The sequence below is a fragment of the Phalaenopsis equestris genome, unplaced genomic scaffold, assembly GCF_001263595.1.
Source record: "Phalaenopsis equestris unplaced genomic scaffold, ASM126359v1 Scaffold000533, whole genome shotgun sequence".
Classification (NCBI taxonomy): Eukaryota; Viridiplantae; Streptophyta; class Magnoliopsida; order Asparagales; family Orchidaceae; genus Phalaenopsis; species Phalaenopsis equestris.
In genome coordinates, this window is record NW_018164973.1 from 625,473 (window position 1) to 648,259 (window position 22,787).

The following is a 22,787-nucleotide window of genomic DNA, read 5'->3' on the forward strand; positions in this document are numbered from 1 at the left end:
GGGGGGGGGAATGACGTTGCAACAACGACAGCAAGCTGAAATGAGAGAAACAACTGGTCGGTGTCTGGAACAAGATAAAACGGCCCGAACGATTGTTCTCGTTCTGCGACAGCAAGTGGGAATGATGTTGGCGGCGATGATGAAGGTGTGGGATTGCGAGAGTGCTAAAGGAGAATTGTCCAAGGGTTGTGGCAGCGATAAGGATGGCTGGATGTCGAGGAACTGCAGGAGAATTGTCCAAGGGTTGTGGCAGCGATATGGATGGTTGGATGTCGAGGAACTTTAGGAAGATAGCAATGGGACTGCTGACAGGGCGGTTGCAACGAGGAGTAAGGCATGGTAGTGAAGTGAGAGGGATGTGGAAGGGGTAGGGAAGATAATTACCACCTGGAAACCAAGATACAGCTGAAGCACTACTTGGAACCCTAGGATACAACTCTCGAATGGAAGTAGAGACGTTGGTGACTGTCTCGATACGAAACACACAAAAACTATTGATAAACTCCCACAAAAGTGAATTTATAATAATGTGACGACTAGGAGTGGGCCAAGGAACTGATTGACACTTCCAAAATATAGACAAATCTAGACCAGTTCAGTCAGGTTGAGCAGACGGGTTGTGGGATTCGCCCTCGTCAGATCTGTTGGACACGAGATGTGGGGGTCATTGCGCCCTCGGGTGTGATTGGGTGCCTGCTCCCATGTCAATATCAATCGCAGCCTTACATTCACCTAATATATTCAAGTTTGAATCATGTAGTTTTTCTAACATCAACTTTAAATATGTTGCAGTTTCATGTTATTGATGTTGTTATTTGTCTTACATATCTGTTGTGTTGTAATTTGTTCTTTTTTTAGTTGCATGCTTATCAATTCTGGCCTACATGATAGACGTGAGCTAACATTTACACAATGTATATTTATAAAACGGAGTCTAGCAGTTGTCATCACATTTAAACTTTTTTATATATGATCTGTAATGGCTGGTTTAATTCTCAACTCAGCATGTATTTTTTAAATAGTAAGCTTATGCATTTCTATGCTGTAAGAATCTGTTTTTATTTTAATGGTACCTTTAAATTTTATTGCAGTATCGAATGGCTGGGCTAGCTGCAATTGAGATTGCACAAAAGGTTGGAAAGGCATGGCGTTCACTAAGAAATGCTAGTAGAAGTGGGAGAAAAGTTAGGAGGAGAGAAAGGCCTCTTGTGCAGAGCCATAATAGAGGTGGCGTTTGTTGTAGTACTAGCAGCCTATCAGAAATCTCAGCCTCATATAGCTCCAGCGAAGATAAAATTTCTTCTAACCGTTCCTTTTCTTGGAGGGACATTTATTCAATAGCTGTCAGATGGAGACTGATCTCAGAGCCTTGTGACCCTGTTGTTTGGATCGACAAATTGAGGTGACCTTTAAGAATGAGATTTTAACTATGCGCTTTCAGCCAAGAGCTATGCTTTGTCTATTGGATAAAATATTCTGCATAGGTTGACTAACTCATTTTTTTTTCCATTTTGCTTTCACGACTACTTCAACATGTTTTAATTTTTAACATGATACTAGCGCATTGTCTTTCCACTAATGTTCCTTTAAATTATATATACTTGTGAAATAAATAAATAAATATTCGTCGAAAGTGTCAATATGATTTAACTCTTTGAAAGTAATTTATGAGAGTTGTGGGCTTCAAAATCTACACCCCACTCTATTAATATATTTTGGTGAATTTAGGTCAATTTTTCATAAGACATTTGTTATATTACATAGGTATGAAAATATAGGATTGTGATTTCTTTTACAGAGCAATGTAGTGGAACAAATAAATTAACAAGAAGTGTCACGTATGAGGATTAGATGTTTATGGTTTATTCAATTAATTCTCCAAACCAAGTCAAGAGGGAGTAGTGGTGGCTTAGGCATAACATCTTTTTTACTTAATTCTTTATGAAGGAGAAGGTGTGCGGCCTCATTCTAGGCTAAGGAAATTTTGAGAATGTGGTGTTTACGTAGATGATGGGCAAATTGAGCTTCACTATTTAGAAATATTCCCAACCACATTCTCTAACTTTATTGAAGAAGGTGAATGAGTTCGGTATTAACAAGAGGTGTTTGGTAGATTTCTCTATTGGAGACAAGTTATAGGATCACGTGTGGTATAATGTCATGTCGATAAATGTATGTCACATTTTATTGGGTTGTTTGCGTAGCAAGTAATAAGTGGTGATGACTTAATGCATAAGCTACTTTGTTCTGCTCCTTGCTTAATGTTGGAGTATAAAATGGAATGAAGAAAGAAATTTCACTCAAGAGGTGTGTCTACCCTTTAGCTTATTCTGACTGCTCAAGCATCCCGGGCCCTCTTGTTTAGTGTAGAGAGTAAATTTTTTTGCCAACACAAATTTATTTTTTTATTTCCTATTTTTTTATTTTTTATTTATCTATTTTCCTATTTCCTATTTCCTTATTTTTTTATTTTTCTATTGGGCTATCACGTCATGCTGATGGTTGTATGACACATTCTATTAGAATGCAATGTAGTGAGAAATACATTGGCGAAGGCTCGGTGCATGAGCTATTTTATTTGACCCTTTTATGTTTGAGTACAAAATTGAATGGAAAAAGAATCCTGCCCATGAGGCTTGTCTGCCCTTTCACTTATTTTGACTAGAGAGTAAATTTATTTGCCAACAAATAATGACTCCAAGGACTAAGAAATCTAACAGTAGAATAAAAATTCCTTGTCGTTGGTAGAATATTTTCTCTAGAAATCATTCAATTTTTCAATGAAGAAAGCAATGGGGTGTCCTCCCTAATTTAGCACAGCTCCAATTCCCATGTTAGAGGCGCCACACTCTACATCGAACGCTTGATTGAAATATGGAGGTGCGAGAGTGGGTGCTTGAGTCATCTATTTCTTCAAAGCATCATAACTAGCCTGAGCATTATCTAGCTATGCAAATTTATCCGACTTGAGAAGCTCCATCAAATGTGTCTTGTTTGAGTTGACATTTCTGGCAAACCTACTGTCAAAAGAAGTCAAACTATGTAACTGTCGTATCTGAGTAATGACTGGTGTTTGGGTCATGCCGCAATATCCTGGATCTTTGTTTGGTCAATCTCAATGCCCGCAACTAAAATAATATATCCTAAAAAGCACATCTACGATGTAAGAAAGTGATTTTCTTAGATGGTCATATAATTGTTCTATCCGGAGAACCTTAAAATACTTGTCTCAAATGTTGTAAATGCTCGTTCTTTGGACTATTGTACGCTATTATGGCATCAAAGTATACAATCATAATTTTCTATTGAAGGCTTGAAAAGTCAGTTTAATTAGTCACTTGAAAATACTTGAAGTATTGGACAACCGCTTAAACCAGCCTCATGACAAATAAAATCGATATGAAGCAAGCCTATGACAAAATGCATTGGAGAACTCTACAAAAGGTGCTTGAGGAGTTGGATTGCCCAGATATTTTTAAAAACAGGATTCTCCACTGTGTTGAGTCTCCTAGATTCATGCTTCTCATTAACGGTAAAAAAGTTCGTTAATCGAAGTGGCTTGCAGTTTTCGGCAAAGCTGCCCTATATCTGTCTTTTTTTAATTTTTTCTGAAGTTCTTTCATTAGCCCTATCTCAAAGAGCAAGACATATTGGCATCATACTTACCAATGGGACCTCTTCGCTTTCACCTATGCTTTATGCTGATGATATCATTTTTTTTCCAAAGAAAACATGCAGGCTACAAAACTATTATTTAAAATAGTGCAGGACTACTGGGTCTGGACCGGCCAACACATTACACCTCCAAATCTATTGTTATTTTTTGTAAAGCCACCCCGAAATTGGATTAAAAGGAGAATTTCCAGATTTTTACAATTCAATTCACCCGTGTTGAGGAGTTGGAATATGTTGGCATCAAACCTGCGTTAAGGAAACTAAACAAATCAGATTTCACCAACATTGTATAGAAGGATTCTTTGTGGCTAAATGCTTGGGGAATGCAACAATTATCTCTTGGGAGACGTACTACTCTCATCAATACTTCTCTTCTTACCATGCCTATGTACATGCTTACCCACACCAAGGTGCTCAGTAGTACTCTCAATAAATTCGAACGCAAATGCAGATAGTTTTTAGGGCATAAGAATACAAATCAACCCGTCCTTCATTATATTGCTTGGAACAAGCTCTGCCAGCCCTCACAAAATGGAAGCCTTGGTTGCCATGTCTCTAAGGATTGGAAGGGGCCTCTAAGGCCTTGCTTGCTTGGCACTCCTTACACGATAAGGTATCACTTTTGCACCATTTTTTGAAAGGTAAATATGGCACCAACTTATGGGATTGCAACCACAAGAGCGACACTTCCAAAACATGGAAAATTTTATGTGATGGTGCCACTGTGCCCCCTTCTTCCTATTTTGTGTTGGCGTGTCGCCAATGGAAAGAGTATAAACATTGTGGAGCAACATTGGGTCCAAGTTTCATCTCTCGCAAAATGGCCATGTCCAGCAAATACCGAAATCTTGAAGGGGCAACAGGTTTTGGATTTTTTGGAGGATGGTATGTGGAACTGAAACAAATTGCAAAATGCTTTTGGAGATGAAATGAAGGCTACTGAAAGTTCCAATTTCTACTGAACATCTAGAGGATTTTATGGAACTCAAGATGATGCACTTAGGGAGAACTATTATTACACTTGCGCGTGATGCCAAATTTCAAAACTCCGGTATTAACTCCAATTGGATAAAACAACTGAAACTGCACCTAAGGGGGGGCATGTTTGGTGGAGATTATATCATGATGTCATTCCCACTCGGGTTTGGCTTGCAAAAAGGGGTCGTACAAATTCCACGGTGTGCCCTTGGGGCTACTTGGCGGTGAAGGATCGGGATGATATTTTTACTAACTGTTTTTTGTTTTGTTTTATTAAAGACAGTATGGGTAGTTGGGCTATTTTCATCCTGGTTTTCAACAACTTCCCCGAAGTTACGAATAAGCACCTGTTCAGAACTCCCATAAGCCCGATTTTTTTGTTACATTGTTCTTCAATGTTAAAGAGCTCGCAATGCAAAGATCCACAACCGTTCTTACTGCACGCTAACAACTATCGTTGCCACCATTCTTGAGGGACTTTTGAAGACTCCACTCTTTCAATTTCATCAATAGTGCTCTTCTACCTTCTTGGGCGGCCGGTACCGGTTGCATCATTCGAGACAAGCAAGTATTTGGACTTACTGCTATCGGACAAAACTTTCAACATTGACGCAGCGCCCAAGTTAAGCTTCATGCTATTAGATCGTTCCAAAACATTTGCCAACTATGGATGGTCGAGTGTAAGGGCATCATCATCGATGGAGACAAAACCAACATCATGCACTTCCTGCCATCTACCATGAAGACAGACATTTGGCAATGTTGCTCTGGATTTTGCTTTCCTTTTGAACTTTAAGCAAGTTTGTTTTTTATACGCCTCATGACTGTAATAGGGCGGCTTATTTTTTGTGCTAAGCTAGCCCTTCATGGCTCTTTTCTTTTGATTCATGTAGACAGGGATAGTGAGCTTTCTTCTATACTTGTAGATGGTAGATCACATTTTTATATATGATATTGGTGCACACATGCTTAGTTTTTTGTACTTTTTGATATATTAATGTAAAATGCATATTTCCAGGAAACACTACTAGAAAGGGTCGCACTAACTCTAGTATCAGCTCCTCCTTATTATGGTCTTACAGCATCACCAAGATCTGTCTCACTGAGGTCTCACTCATTACCTATAGAAAGGTAGCATGAGGCATGATTGCTCCAATCATTGTTTTAGTTCTCATTAATATTTAACTCTTTTAAGGGAAGAAGTACAATACATTTCCCATTATTGTTAAATTTTTAGGTATTTTTGTGGTCATTATAAAGCATACCTTTGTCATATTGTCAAGTTTGACTCAACATAATATAACATAATCTATAGGGATAACATCACACCAAACTTAATCCTGCAGCTTATCACCAATTAAAATTTCTCCTGGTATCTCTTATTGGCATAAATCTCATTTCTCTTCTTCAACCTAGTCAGGGCGTACGATTGGGAATGCTTCCGTGTAATGAGGTTTAATTTGTCCATCATCTGCATAGTTCCATATATTTACACATATTCTCCTTTACAGTACAACCGATACAAAAAATGTTATGTCTGAACGACTATTGATCCCTCTTAGGTTCGTCTGAAGAACTTGTCGAATCACAAGTATCTTACCATTATCTACAAGTAGCTAGTACTCCTCTCCATTCTCCTCCCTTGGGCCTTCACTCTCTGCCTCCTTCACTGCACCCTACTCTGTAAAGGAAATCATCGTTCTGTTTGAACAGTTGGATGCAATGTGCCCATATCCATGACATTTGAAATATTTTCTAGTTGTGAATGTCTTGGGGGTGTTGGTCGGTCAGTCCTATTTTCCACTTAATATGAAGGTTGAATCCAATTTGGATGATGGTGTGGACCTGATATTGCAGTGTCATCCCTCCGCTTTTATGACTGAGATTTGGACATTTTGTAAGGTCCAATATGGTTGCGATTGTATCATGTTGTCAATCAGCGGTCTCAATTGCCCCATTTATCAGGCTACGGTGTTCTCTTTGAACTCCACTAGTTCACATTTCAACATAAGTTGCTCAAACTCACCAGTGTACTCTTCTACTAAAAGTTATTTCTATTGTAAGTAATGAAGTCTTAAGAACATGTCATGTTGGTAATGTATCAATCGGTAGTTGCACTACATCTCTCTTTTTATTTTGGACTAGGTTGTGATTTTTTGCCCTCTCGTTGGCATATAGGTGTTTCAAAATTTCCCACCGTAGAGATTCATTATTTTTTAACTCCATTGCAACTAACTTTATTTTTAATCAGGTGGGCGGATTATTCAAAGACTCGCTCCACTATTCGGAGTCACTCGATGAACACTTCTGGATCCATGCAATTATTAAGATTCGGTATATTTATCTTTACCATAAAGTCACCATGATACCAGAGTTAACCCAAACCACGACTCGAACGACACATTTTGTATTATTGAGTGGGGAGGTGATACCAATGAGATGGGAGAGGTGGGCCAGAAGGCCGATTGCTCCGTGATGTGAAGATATGACACTGAGTAAGGGCTGCAGGAATCTGGGCCGCCTAAATAACCGGCGTGTCAAACGGCTGATTATGCTTTTTAGCGTTTCGAGCTCGCCACCCTTGGTATACTGCATGACAATAGAACCTCCCAATTGCCAACATAGATCGTGGTAGTTGTTTTAACCCTGCGATGTCTTGCTCAAAGGTTTTGAAATATGATCCAGCCTCAATTCGCAAGGCATTTGCATATCGCTTTGAGGACTTGACACTTTTCTTTAATATGGGTGCAGTCCTCCACTTCACACAACCCCATGGAAAGGAGATGTCCTCTCCAATATGTTTGCTATGAAGCCACTCGTTTGTGGGAACAACATTATTGAGAAGCCTCTGCCAAAACATCCCCTCTCTAGGATGTAAATTTAATTTCTTCATCCGGTTGTTGCATTCGGATTGTTGCTCAAAGGTTTTCACATAAGTTAATGTTGTAATTGTGCATCCCGAGTAATTAGGAAAAATTGTTGCCATATCTACACCATTCGCTCCCAGCCCTTGGATTTCCATAATGCTATTGATTAGCTCATCTCGGAACCATAGGAGCATTACTCCATGTTCCAGGCACCATTACGTAACAATGATTCAACAAGCATGTCCTCTGGAACATTAATATTAATGAATGTTGGCCAGCGAGAGATTGGAAGATCAAAGATCCAGATATCCTGTAAAACATTAACACCCAATAGGCCATCTAATGACATGTTTTTGAGCATGTGCTCCACTGTAAATAACTTTCCAAGCAGTAGAATCCGTACATGTAGAAGCCCCGTTCCGTGGCATGCCTATATATTTTTCCACAAAGCAGTTATAAGGGAAAGCATTGGGCTTGTGAATAAGTCCCCATGCCAAATGGGTGGGCCTTTCCGGTTATTTGCAGCATGAAATCGTAACCCACCATACCTCATAGGCTGAGATAATCTATTCCAGGAAATATAATGGAGCCCTTTACAATTGGGCCCATTTTCCCATAAGAAGGATCTACAAGCTTTTTCAATGTAAGTGATAACAGAACACGGAGGGTTCGAGTGCGTGAGGAGAAAGGAGGACACGGGCAATAAAGCACACTTGATGTGCGTAACTCTCCCCACTAATGAAAGATGTCGGTTTCCCCAAGCCATCAATTTTCTATCGGCTTTGTGAGTCAGTTTGTTGACGTATGCAACAACTAGTTTGCGCATTGCAAGTTTGACACCAAGATATTCCATTTCGTGGACTCTTCTATACTTGAGGAACCAAGTGATTTTTGTTTTTGTGCCAAATAGTTGTTTTTTTACTGAAAAGAATTGATGACTTTTGCCAGTTAACCATTTGTCCCGTCCATTCACAATAATTGTTGATAATCAATTGGAGGTTCTTAGCTACTTCCATGGCGGCCTTCACAAAATAAGAGGACATCGTTAGCATATCAAGATGAGAGATCTTGGTTCCGCCAAGGGACAGGGCTACACCCAAATTGGAACGATGATGGTTTTAAAGCTTGGGAGAGTAGTTCAAAACAAAGATAAAAAGGTAAGGAGATAGTCAGCATCCATGAAGGTACCCACAATTTGCTTCATTCCATGGAGGGCATCTACCGTTCACCACGACCGCAAAACTGGGCTTCGTCACACACTGGAGGACCCACCTTTGGAACGTGCTAGGCAAGAAAAATAGTTCCATCACCTTGATTAAAGTTTCCTAGCACATTTTATCATAAGCCTATTCCATGTCAAGTTTAATCGCTATAAAGCCCGTTGCCGAAGTAGAGTGCTAGAATCAGCCCATCATATACTATGCAAGTAAACAATGAGTGGAGATCGATCGGTTTGGGACGAACGCACCTTGTTCATCCAATATAAGCCTCGGGAGAAACCCTTTCAACTGGTTCACAAGGGGCATTGGAAAAATTTTCGAGTGACTGGGGTAAGCAGAAAAGGAGATCAATTGCCTATCTGTGCAGGGGAGCGGCGCCAGCGGGACCTGCGGCCTTTTGAGAGGAGCAGGCAAGGTTGGCTCACCCGGGGCCATGTTGTGAGCTTGGATGGAAGTTGAAAAGAGGGAAGGGGCTGATCGGAGATAAACACCAACTTGGGCAAGGTACAACGAAGCATTGCTCGCCGTCAGATACAACCCTCAGAGAGGGAATGCCATGGAGGCACACCTGAAATGAGAGATCGATCAAAAATTGGTTAGCATTCAACACACAACAATTATAAATAAGATGTGTAGTGGATAGACTGTGAGTAGTAAAATAGGCATGGATTAAAGGAGGCTGGAAAGTAAAAGATAGGAAATTGAAATGCAGTCTTAGTAGAAAGGGAAGAATTAGGAATGAGAGAAATTAGAGTACTAGATGAAGAGGGGCTGAGGTTATTGAAGGATTAGGAGGGGAGAAATTAGAGTAGTAGAGATGAACAAGGGCGGAAGTTCCAACTGGTTATGGCCGATCTGGTCTAGCAGGAAGGCTGGATCGATCATTTGCTTGTGCATGCCTAAACCCAGAGCTTTGCGTTAGTCTCTCGGGATTTACGGAGCTTCGTCCTCATTCATCAAAGCTTCTGGTTCCTCAAAGTATGGAGTTATATCCGTGACATTAAAATTTGTCAAAATTTTAGAGTCTTCTGATAGATCAATTTTGTGGGTGTTGACGTTCAACTTCTTAGGTATGCGGAAAGGTCCATCAGCTTTAGGCTTGAGTTTACAATAAACACCCATGAGAAATCTCGCTTTTTGTCGAATCCGCATGAGGTCTCTATTTTGAAATGTTACCTTTTTCCTGGACTTTTTTGCTTGTGTTTGATATTTGTGGTTCTATTTCGTAATCGCCTTCTTAACCTCCTTGTGGAGTTGTTAAATCTGGTGAACATGTTCATTAGCATCATCACTGATCTCTGATGTGGGTAGAACTGGGACCAACTCAAGGGATGTGAGCGGGGTGCGCCTATGCACAATTTTGAAAAGAGTGCGTCCTGTGGTCTAGCTTGTAAATTTGTTGTAGGTAAATTTGGCTTGTGTTAGAATGAGATCCCATTATTTGATGCTTTTTGAAAGGTAGCATTTTTCCTGGACTTTTTTGCATGTGTTTGATATTTGTGGTTTTATTTAATAATCGCCTTCTTAACCTTCTCATGGAGTTGTTGAATCCGGTGAACATGTTCATTAGCATCCTCACTGATCTCTGATGTGCGTAGAATTAGGACCAACTCAAGAGATGTGAGCGGTTTGCACTTGTACACAATTTCAAAAGGAGTGCATCCAGTAGTCTAGTTAGGGGATCTGTTGTAGTCAAATCTGGCTTGCGCTAGAATGAGATCCCATTGTTTGATGTTTTTTCCTACGAAGCATCGCAAAAGATTCCCAAAACTCTTATTTACTACTTGGTCTTCTCATCCATTTGAGGGTGTGCTGCAGAACTGAATAGAAGTTTAGTTCCTATTTTAACCTAGAGGGTCCTCCAGAAGTGGCTTAGAATTCGACGACTCGATCGAAAGTGAAGGTCTTTGGAATTTCGTGAAGTCTCAAGCTCTCTAAGGAGTACAAGTCGACAACGTGAGATGCGTCCAACATTTGTTAGTAGGCCACGAAATGCGTCATCTTTGAGAAATAGTCTACTATCACTATCACAGAATCTTTGTTCCTTTGTTTGTGGGGAAGTCCTACCACAAAGTTAAATGGTTGCCTTAGGTATCGATAAAAGAGTGTACAATCCTGTATTCTACCCACAGGTTCTGGCGATATGACAAATCTTACAGTTGGACGTATTACTCAAAATCTTGCGTTAGTCGGGGCCAAAAGAAGTGTTCTCTCACGACTACGAGAGTCTTATCCCTGGCAAAAATGGTCGGCCAGTCCTCCGTTGTGGTTCTCCTGTACAATGTCCTCAGGAAATGCATAATTTCTTTTGGCATAACAAGTAGTCATCGGTGCAGTAGTACTGCCCTGTAGGCTTTTCTCGGCACTGCTCTCAGATCTCCTAGAAGTCCTCGTTTATCTCATATTTATAATCTCAAAACCCACATGCGAGTCTTCATGGATGTGATCAGCAAGTGATGACGGCTTAGTGCTTCTCGCGACGTGGTTTTGACTTTCGACTTTATGCTTGAGCAGGAAATGGAATGAAGCTAAGAATTCCAACTTCATGGTTTGTTGCCCCTTTAGTTTGCTCTGATTGTTTAAGAATTTTAAATCTTAGTGATTCGTGAACAGGGTAAACTCGTTCATCAGTAGATAGTGACTCTAGTATTCCAGGGATCTGACAATGATTAAGGGCCCGTTTGGGGCAGCTTAATAGGTGTGGTGCATTTTAAAAATGCCTCCCAAAGCATTTGGAAAATACGTGAAGGCAGATTACGTAATAAGTTTGTAAATTTTTTTATGTTAAATGTGGCCGCGGGTCTAGCCCTGTTGCCTGCGTTCCAATTCTCTGTTTTAACACTGCTGCCCTCAATCGCTTTTCTCGCGTGTCGTCTGCCCTAACTCTTGGTCTCTCTCTTCTCTCCCTCTCGCTTATCTCTATTGGCATTGTCATACTACTCTTCCGCCTCCCTCTGATCCCTCATTATTGTGCTCTGTAAGTACCTACGGTAATTGTCGATGGATTTTCTTGTTTTATGAAATTTTTCGGCTCTCTGATTTGCAATTTATTGATTAGAGATTTTTGTATGCAATTTCTTTCTCTATTATGCGTACCTATGGCTGTTTGGTTTATGGTTTTCTCTGATTTAAGATTTGTGGCTTTCTCGGGTGCCCTTACGTTGCTTGAAAAATAAATGAACTAGGGTGATTGATGTGTACACGACATTGTTCTCTAGCTGCTCATCTATGTAAAAAAAATTTACATAGGTAAATTTATAGGAATACATTTCAATATGGGATGTGGTTTTTGGTAATTGATATGAAACACTTGATTCGTTGAGTATAAGAATCTGAAAATTGGTTGAAAAAGGATGTTTCTGTTGTAGATAACAATGTTTTGGGTGACCCATATTTATTTGCCCCAAATGAAAATATGGGATGCAATTTTTTGTAATTGCCATGCAACACTCTTCATCCCATTCCCTTTCTCTCTGGGGTTTAAAGCACATTAGTTTTATGATGTTATATATTGATTGCACATTTGTTATGTGATGATAAATGTTTCATGCACGTTAATTTTGTAGTGGTTGTGTTGGGCATAGGTGGTGGTGGTGATGGGGGTTGGGTGGTGGTGGTGACTGTAAATGTTTTATGGTGTTATATATTGATTGCACATTTGTTATGTGGTGGTAAATGTTTCATGCATATTAATTTTGTGGTGGTTGTGTTAGGGATGGGTGGTGGCTGTGATGGGGGTTGGGGCTATGAGTGCATGTGTGATTGTGGGGTTTTGTGGTAGTGTTGTTGTCGTGGTGTTGGTATGTATGTATGTGAGTGATGGTGGTGGTGGATTGTTAGTGTGGTGGCTTTTGTTTATTTATAATTTCATTTGGATTAGAGCATTTGGAATAAAGTGTTGAGGGTTGGGTGGTGGCTATTCTCTGTTCTCTGGTTGGTCTGAAATATTAATGTTTTCCATTTTCTTTGTTTCGTAATGTAATGATTAAGATCAAAGGAGTCGGTTCATTAGTCATGTGGGATAGGGAAGTCACAATCATATTTTTAATTGTAATTTTAATATTTTTTTTAGAAAACTTGATACTTACTGTTTAAGTGAGGTGTGTATCTTATTTTTTGTACTGTTTTGAATTGATTTTTTGCTTCTTAAGTATCAAATATATTGCTATGAGCATTATTGCACTGGGACAGAATGATCATTTATCCAGAAACAGTTGTAAATAGTTGTTTTCCAACAGCATAAACCAAACAGTTAACCAGTTAATCCGAATCAGGTGCTGATTAGCAGTTTATCTGGATCAACTGCTTATCAGCAGCTTATTAAAACTGTTGCTGCCCCAAACAAACCTTAAATCTCTTTGTCGTATGTTGATTTTTTTCTTTGTACATCATTTAACTTTTCGTTGAAAAAAGCAATGTGGTGACCTCCTTGATTGATTTTGCTCCAATTCTCACGTTGGATGCATCACACTCGACTTCGAACAGTTGATTCAAATTTGGTATGGCTAGAACTGGTACCTGCGTCACATTTATCTTCTGTGTGTCGAAGCTGGTCTGAGTTGTGGTTGTCATAGTGAATTCTTTTCTTTTCAATAGTTTTATGAGGGGGTCGTGATAGTGCTAAAGTTCCTGACGAATCTTCGATATGGGATTAGTACCATAAATTTTTGTAGCTCGATGAATGATTTGAGTGCGGTCCAGCTCATGATTGCCTTGATTTTCCTCATGTCCATCTGAATGTCTGTGCTTAATATGACTTAACCTAAAAAACATACTTGGCTCGTGATGACATAGCATTTCTTCGGGTGGGTGTATAGTTGTTCGGCTCGTAAAATCTCGAATATTACCCAAAGGTATTGCAAGTGTTCCTTTTCTAATTTTCTATATACTAGAATATTGTCGAAGTAGACCACCACGAATTTCTCAATATGGGCCTGGAACACTTGATTCATCAATCGCATGATAGTGCCGAGTGCGTTGGGCGGGCCAAAAGGCATAATTGTCCTTCATAGAGACCATCTCGTGTCTTGAAGGCGGTCTTCCACTTGTTTTCTGACTGCATTCGTATCTAATGATATCCATTATGCAAGTCGATCTTAGAGAAGACGGTGGCTCCATGTAACTTATCTAAGAGATCATCGAGGTATGGTATTGGAAATTGATATTTGATGGCAATTTTGTTAATGGCGTGGTTTTCAATACAAATCCGCCATGAACCGTCCATCTTGGGACCATGAGGGTGGGAACAACATGTGGACTGGTGCCCTCTCGGTTGGAACGAGATTCTGCACTAGCTCCTCATACTCTGCGGTTCGCAATTTGTAGGCGGGTCAATTTGGTAATGTTGATCCTGATATGAGGTCTGTGGTGTGTTGGATGTCCCTCGGTGGTGATTATCCGTCTGGAAAGATGTCGGTCATTATGTCCCATAACTTATATAGTAGCAGTTTGTGACGTGCTGGTATCTCTCGTTGGTACCTTCTAGGAGGATTAATGCAATTGCCTTTGGCGCGTCTCGAATTTACTGCAGGATTGTGGCCCGTGAGACTAACGCATCATTTGTATTGATCACACCTCTCACATTCTTGACAGGTAACAACATGATGTGCTTTACATCCATCTTAAACGTGTAGATGTTTTTGAAGCTGTCGTGCTTAGTTTTATGGTCGAACTGTCATAGTCTCCCTAGTTGAATGTGGCATGCGTCCACTAGAACTTCATTACATCAGACATGCTCTTGTAGTTTATCGCTAATTGAGAATTTGACTAAACATTTACTGATCTACATGTATCTCTTTCCACTTTTCCAGCCAGGTGAGAGAACAGGATCACAAATATTTTTGTGTAGTTAATGCCAACGTATTCACCATTAGCGTGGACACGTGCAACTTTCACCATTGATGGTCAAACTGCAGCCTTTGCTTTTCACCGTACAAGTGGTGCGAAAGATGTGCCTCGGCCATAACGGGTCTCCTTTTGGTTTTGACTGTAGGACCCTCTATATAGCCAATATTTTTGCTTCATCTCTAGAAAGTTGAAGTGCTTCTTCTGAACTATCCTTCGACGTTGCTTCCTCGATTTTGTCGACGACGCCTTCATCCGTGAACAAGACAACACGATATGTGGGATAGTTGGCGGCGATGTGGCCGAAGTCGTAGCACCTAAAGCATTTTCGGGAAGGAACTGTGTCAGATGACTATCGCTCAAAGTGGTCTTCTCGCTCCCCGACTCGGCGTTTCCTGATTTGGTTGTCTTGTCAAAAGGTGTGGTTGTAGGTGATGGCTTGAATGTGGACTACTGTTGGAAGTAGGATTGTGATCTGGCTTGCTTTTGCCTTTCTACTTTTAAGGCTAGGGTTTGGACATCGCCCAACGTCCAGTAGGGTTGTAGTTGAACAAAATTGTTAATGGTGGGCTTCAGGACTGCCAAGTAACGGGCGACCGTGTGTTCCTCTTGCTCGACTAACTCGCTCTTCATTTGTAATTGGTTAAACTAAATCGTGAACTCCTCGACTGAAATATCTCACTGATGCAGGTTGTAGAGTCTAAGAAACATCTCCTGGCGGTAATGGGGTAGTAGGTATTTCTCCTGCATAGTTTTTTTCATGTTTGCCCACTGGGTTATCTTGTCAATATCATCTCTTCTTCGTTGTCGCTGCAGTTTTTTTCACCATAATGAGGTGCTTTTCTCAATTTGATAGCGACTAATCCTGTTATTCTCAGGTAACTCCTTATATTCAAAGATGCGTTCAACCGCTTGCAACCACTCAATGAAGTCATCGGGATCCATGCCTCCATCAAACTCCGGTTAGTTCGTCTTGATGTCGAAGTCTCGGTGTGCGCCAAATGTGGGCTCCTCTCGTGGTTTCCTTTGATAGTAAATTCCGAAGCAGCGTGGTTGATATTCATCGTCATTGATGTCTTCACGGTGATACGGATTCATATCGGCGTTGCGATCTCCTCTTCCACTCTCGAGATTGCGGTCGAGGGTAACGTCGCCTTGGGTCCTATTGTCCAACTCAGCCATTTGTTGTTGCAAGCAGCAGATCTCCTGATGTATTTCTTCGCGAGTTAGATTTGGCACGTATTGTGCGTCAGCATGACTGGGGTTTGATTCGAAAGGGGATGATGGAAGGAAAGAAACGAGAAAAAGGAGGAGAAGACAAGAAAAGAAAGGGAAGGAAGAGGAAAAAAAGTTGGGTGGCTTGTGTGAAAGCGGATACAACAGAATTCTAGGGTAGGACTAGGGTTGAACTAGCTCTGATACAAAAAGAAAAAAAAATTTGGGTCGCTAAACCTGACATTCACACCCTAGTGGGTAGATCACCTCTTTTCAATTCTAGTCACTGCTAACTCTTCCTACAGCCACCAGTAGGCCGCCAACCACCAATTGCCCGCAACCCCCCCCAAACAACCAAAACGCCTCTTCCCCGACGTCTCACGCAACCGCTCAAGTAAACTCCTCTTCACCCCCCCGCCAGATCTGTCGCCTTGATAGAAAGAGTTGTTTCTGTCTTTTGTTATTTATGTTTGCTTTTTTATTTTGGCATTCGCCTTGTTATCTACACTTTGTTGTTGTTGTCGAGTCGTCCTTATACTATTTTGCAATCAGCAATAAAATGTGTCTTTTAAGTCGTGGTTAATGCTGAATCGACACGACGTTGGCTCTCTTTCACTTGAAGCTTCTTGGTAGAAAGTGTTTCATTCATCTTCTTTATCTGGGTGGTCACCATTGTTGTTGTTAGTGACTTCCCCATACTGCATTCTTTCAAAATCAGCGAACCTCTGCTATAATTGAAGGATTTCTTGTTGTTATGTCCTCCATAGTTGTTTTCAGAGCGCCTCGATGAGTATTTCTTCTTGGCAACATAGCATCTTGTTCTTCTGAGCGAGACTCCGACTGACTCTGATACCAAATGCATCGTTCAAGGGTTATTAGAAGGTGTGATAGAACACGAGGAGTTAGGGAAGTTGTAGGATGGATAGTGGGAGTGTGAGAATGGATGGTGGCTGAAAATCATTGTGGCAGGAGCAGGACAGTGAGCAAGAAGCTGGAAAACGTCTGTTTCCTACTGTAAACAGCAGGGGGCGGTGAGTCTGACGGCTCATCGACTGAAAACAGCTAGCAAACTGTGGGTGGACGGTGAGGGGATTCCATCTCCTATTATTGGGCAAGCTACAGACACACCACTTGTACTCTAAAGAGCAGAAAATCAAAGAGAAGTCTCAATTCATAAAATCAGTAAAACTAAAATTCCAAACAGCCCAATACATATAAGATTTTCCTAATAGGAAATACGTAATTAGAAATTTGAGAAATATGTAAGAACAAAAAAGAGAAAAAACATCGAATTGTAGGAAATGAAGAAAAGAAAAGAAAATGAAATAGAAACAAAATAATAGAGATGCTCTCGGTCCTGTCTCTCACGATCGCAGAATCTGCAAATAATGGAACTTTGGGAGCTTTGCATCCGTCGGGATGACCCACAGAAGCAGTGCAACTTGGATGGCTAAGTCACCTGTTTTCTCCTTGTGATGATGATGACAATGGTTTTCTGTCTTCCTCCTGAAGATTTAGGGCAAAGAGCAATTTTTCAGTTTTCTTGTAGCTATTTTTCGTTAACACCACGCGCCAAGCTTCTTCTAAACCCAGTGTTCTATAACAACTTGACTCAAAAATCTCACTAGGCACTGATAATAAATCTAACCAACAGGTTGAGCTAGCTGAATAGCTTTAATCTGGATTTGCTAATTTGGTAGGAAAAAAATTTAGAAAACTAGGTAAAATACAGAGTAAGAAGAAACTTACTTTGAATGTCTGTCTTTTCTCTAATCCTACTTCTCTCAATCTCCTAGAGTAGTACTTTTTCCTCTCTTTATGCAACAATCCCTTTTTCTTCAGCAACAAACATTTATATAGACAGAGAATGCTGATTATAAATAAAAGCTAATACCACGTCAACTTTAGAATGAATATATTATAAGAAATAATGATTATAGCTGTGTTAAATTACCAGGATAGGACATTGCCTTTTCTTGGATAATGGAGCCAAGCTGTCATTATAACTACTTAACTAATGTTTTCTTGTTCTCAAAGTCACTCAACTCTCTAGATAATCTTAGAAAGATCTTTTCTGAGTTCCTCTTAATCTCTTCTATTCTTCTCAGTTTTGGCAAACTTCTCTTATCACGGTACCAGTCCTTTTGGGATTACATTTGACAACATTGCAAACTTATTAGAATTGTCTGATGCATCTTCTTGACAAGTCAACTGATTTCTTGATCAAAAGTAGGTAGATATCATTATTTGACGTAACATTGTTCCGAAGGATGATTAATACAACTATAGTGAGAGTAAGAATAGAAGGGCTTTCCTCTACTTCCACAATAGTCTTCAATCTGGCCTCCACAACCATCATAATGCTTGAAATTGAAAATAGTCTAATTATAAATCGATGGAGAGGGAGACAATGTCTCTGATGTTTTAAGGAACATGAGAAAAACTATTTGTAGATTGGGATTCATAGAATCTGCCATCATCTAAGACTATGGATGACGTTCAAAGAGAAATGTTGCAACTGGAGGTTCCACATTTTTTTGTTATTAGACATTTGGATTTATGGTAAATGTTTTCGCACTTAAGTTTTAGGATGCTACAATAGTTCTAAATGAACTAATCATTATGATGTAGACTAGCTAAGTCAAGTACAATGTACATGCATTGGTAATATTATTTTCTTGGAATAAGTGGACTGGAGAAAATTCCTTTCCTTTCCTTTTTTTTCTTTTTTTCTTTTTTTTTTTTTTTTTGAAATCTCATGAAATATGTCCATTTAAGAAATGGAAAGTTTGAGACTATTGAGCGTCCAATCAAGAAAATCATAATAAGATGCTCATCATTTGAAAATTTTGGCTCTTTCATTGTGAGCCGCAGGAGATGCATCTCGATGAGAGGGTTTGTGTGTGAACTAACAAGAGAATGAAAGGTGCTTGATCACAATTGGTAATTGATACCATTGAATTTGATTGTGATACTGATGGTGGATGTTTTCAAATAGTTTAGAGGACTGAAAATCCATGATATTGTGTGAGTTAAAGTTGGGCTAAATGAGAAAGAATTCAAATCATTTAGAAAGATTCTACCTTAAGTAGTGGCAAGGTTCAGTGAGAGAAATGGATGCCTATGGTGGTATCTTCCTGCGCAAAGGAAAATAGAGATAGGGTTGCAGACAAACCAAAGGCAATCATTATAGGCAAGAACAAGTACACAGGAGACTAGTCACCCAGGTGAGATCAAGGTAACTTGTGCAGGTGGAGGGCATCTTCGATTCTTTTATCTATGGCTCCATCAGTTGCTTTCCTAAAAGTTTCATTTTCTAAAAGAGGCTGTGGGCAGGGATTGGGCATTTCATGTTTACTGAAAGATTCAATTTTTTTCTCATTCAACAATAAGGATCCTCTCTCTCTTTTTCTCTTATTTACTTCATTCTCATATGAAATTATTTGTTAAGTGATTCTACTGTTCTCTTATACAATTTGTTTTCTTAATCAAACTTAATTGCAGTGAAGAGGCTGATACTGGATTTAGTCATCAGACTCCAATTCTGCAAGGCCAAGCAAAAATTGTCCGCTATTTTCCAATGAATCTGAGGTGTAATAATGAATCTTTTTAAATATTAAAAAGGCTTCTTAAGAGTAGTGCCATAATCTTTCCATTAATGCAGGACCCTGGATGTTGCAAAGTCTATCATAAGGGATTTGAAGTACGTGCATGTTGATGATAAAATTTTTCATGTCTCTGAAGCTAATACACTTGAAAAAGTAAGACCTTTTTACAATTTATGTTTAGGGTGTTCAACTTGTTCGTCATTCCCGGATAAGTAAAAACACTTAGTTTGCAACAGCTTTGTCTTGACGTTTAACTTGCTTTAATTTGTTTTAATTTATAAGTGGATATGAAGTAGCACTCCATGTAAATTGCAATTGTGACTCTTTGGTTTGCTGATATTAGTTACCTAACGTTATGTTACTAACAGAAGCCAATTATTTGTTTTAATGGTATCTTTAAATAATTGTAACATGTAAGTCCTATTTTGAGATCAATCAAATATACCGACATCTAGATGTCACACTATCAACAACAACAACAACAACAACAACTAACCCTTAATCCCACTACGTGGGGTCGGCTAAATGAATCATTTTTCTCCATTGCGTCCTATTTAGTGTGTGTTCTGAAAACGATTATTGTATTTCCACTCATTTTGCCGCTAAAATCATTGTAATTACATTCACAAAAATTTTAAATGGATTTGTGTTGGCTTAAAGTACATATTGATTTCTAAATTATCATTTTTTAAAACATGTTTTATAACTTCAAGCGAACAGATCGGGCCATAAATAACATTGTTATCTATCAAAAATAGTGTATTTGGTTCAATATTATTTTACTGAAATTAAATTATGTTATCTAAGAAAGATCAATTATGATTATGAACTTTCTTTTCATTTACAAATGAAAAGAAAGTTCATAATCATATTTGATCTTTCTTAGATAACATAATTTAATTTCAGTAAAATAATATTGAACCAAATACACTATTTTTGGTAGATAATAATGTTATTTATGGCCCCATCTGTTTGCTTGAAGTTAGAATTAAAAAAATGACAGTTTAGAAATCAATAGGTACTTTAAGCCAACACAAATCCATTTAAAATTTTTGTGAATGTAATTATAATGATTTTAGTGGCAAAATGAGTGGAAATAAAATAATCATTTTCAGAACACATACTCTTTCTACAAGCAACCAAATGCACCCTAAATTATTTTTTTTTTGTCTAGATAGCACTATTATCTACATAACATTGAACCAGATAACCCTTTAAATGATTTGGATTTGTATAATGATGGGTAGAAGATGCACTAGTAAGATAGGTAAATTGAACCAATGTAGAAGGAATGAGATAGAAAAGGGAAACTAGAAATTGTGCAAGAAGGTTTGTGTATATTAAAGTTTAGACTCTTGATTTAGCAATATCCTGTGATTTTCTAATGTTGAACCAATACTCCAAGAAATGAGAAGAAAACTTAGTTCCCTATAAAAGTGGAGTCACCAAGTCACAAATAGATTTCTTCTCTATCTGAAGGAAGGAAAACCTTTGTAAATATTCTAAAACAATTTCAATAGAAAACTTGATACCATAACATTTCGTTGTAGTTATGTATATATATTTTAAGGGTATAAAAATAATTTAAAAAATTATGGCCCTAAGATAAGATGTTGGATTTGAAAGGTGAGGCATTATTAATTTTTCAAAATTGATTCTTAAGAGAGGCAAGATAAAAACCTTTTGGTTGAGTTAAACTTAAATGTGTGATGAGTTAAATAAATTTATGAAGAGAATTACTATAATTGTTTGTGTGCTATAAGGCATAAAGGTGTGTGACTCGGGGCTGAGATGCGCGCGAAACGTGAGAGGCGAGCAAGATGCAAGTGGGACACGAGCCAGTCTTGGAGGATCTGGTCCAGCTTTTTGCAGTTCTGTTAGACTGGTCGGCCTTCTAAACGCAGGATTGTTGCTCACACCTCCTCCTTCCGCTACATTCCTTTCCCAGCCTTCCCTATTTCCCTATTACCGCTTTTTCCTCCTTCCTCCCTTCCTATTTTATCTATTAGCTATTATATATGTCTTTTTTTCTTGTTAGGGTTAGCTTTTGTTGTGTTGATTTCAGATTTCTTTGTAGAGTTGTTCTCCTTCTTTTAGTATTGTATCCTAGGAGGTGATGGTGCTTCGGTTGTATTCTGTTTGAAGGTGGTGTTGTTTCTTCCCCTATCATCTTCCCTACGCTTTCTCCTCCACTCCTCGTAGCCTCTGGTTCACAAAAGAAAAAGAAAAAACAAATATATTTACTGAAAGAAATGGGTTATTACAAAAAAATACTTGAAAGGGAAATTACAACACACAATGCCCAAAAACTTGAAATAGCAATGAGCACGATACTAATATTCTAACTAGGGTGGATCTCGGGGTATGGTAGTGATTGGCTTTGACCCTCCGGCAAGGTAGCAAAGTGTAGGTGAAGGCTGGAAGGCATGGTGAAAATGAAGGATGCAGAATGCAGCAGTGAAGAGGAGGTACGACAAGGGCAGCAAGATGGAAGGAGAGGAATGGATGGCTAGGTGGCTGGAACAACAAAAACAACAGGAAAAGATTGTTTTTGGGTGGCTGCAATGAGAGGGAATGTCGGTTGAAGCGAAAGGAGATGCGGGGGACTGCAGGACAGCAAGAGGATTGTTGTTCGGAGTGGCGGCAGTGAAGACAAGCGGTTGGATTGAGGAAGCTGCATGGAAAACAACAAGGTGCAGTTGTTTGAGGACGGTTGCAGCAATGGAGGGCGGTCGGAAGCAATGTGGAGAATGTGGAAAGGAATGGAGAAGGTAAACATCACCCCGGGGAAGAGATATAGCCAGGGCACCACTCATTCCCTCGAATGCAGCCTTCGAAAAGAGAAGCAGATGTCGTCGGTTGTCCTAGACAAACATGCTAAAAATTGAATTTCAAACCTTAATACAATATATATATATAGTAGAGGCAAGTCATACTCCACATATACTAGAACCTATTGTGGGTACTATGGTTGGTATTCCTTCTACTTCAACTCTACCACCCTATCAGACTGATTCTTCCCGGGAGGAAGAAGAAGAATGGAGGCCGACTCTAATTCGGGAACATATTGGATGATACATTAGTTACTACTGACAATGACAATCATCTTACCAACTTATTAGCTTGCTCCTTCCCTAGAACTAGAGACAGAGGCAAAACCAAATTAGGTCGCTCTCTAGCCGCCTGATACTATGTATTTCGACACTGTTAGAGTTTTTATTTAAGTATCTATTGTATTTTCTATTTTTTCTAGTTTTGAAACTTTTTGTGATTTTTTGTTTGGGCAGGGTGTCATGCTTGGGCCCTCCCACACATTGTATCTGTATGTTTCTTTCTATTTAAAACATTAACCTTTTTGGGCTTTCAAATAAATATATATA

At 39.2% G+C, this 22,787-nt stretch overlaps 1 protein-coding gene across 3 annotated transcripts in view; it reads left to right on the forward strand.

Annotated features, from left to right (window-relative positions):
• Positions 1–22,787, forward strand: part of LOC110028840 (suppressor of RPS4-RLD 1) — a 152,095-nt gene that overhangs the window by 115,221 nt on the left and 14,087 nt on the right. For all 3 annotated transcript variants that reach the window (XM_020730853.1, XM_020730852.1, XM_020730854.1), the window contains 3 exons: positions 1,092–1,402; positions 19,304–19,390; positions 19,464–19,560. In XM_020730853.1, coding sequence (XP_020586512.1) covers positions 1,092–1,402; positions 19,304–19,390; positions 19,464–19,560 — 495 coding nt within the window. The remainder of the gene's footprint in view (positions 1–1,091; positions 1,403–19,303; positions 19,391–19,463; positions 19,561–22,787) is intronic.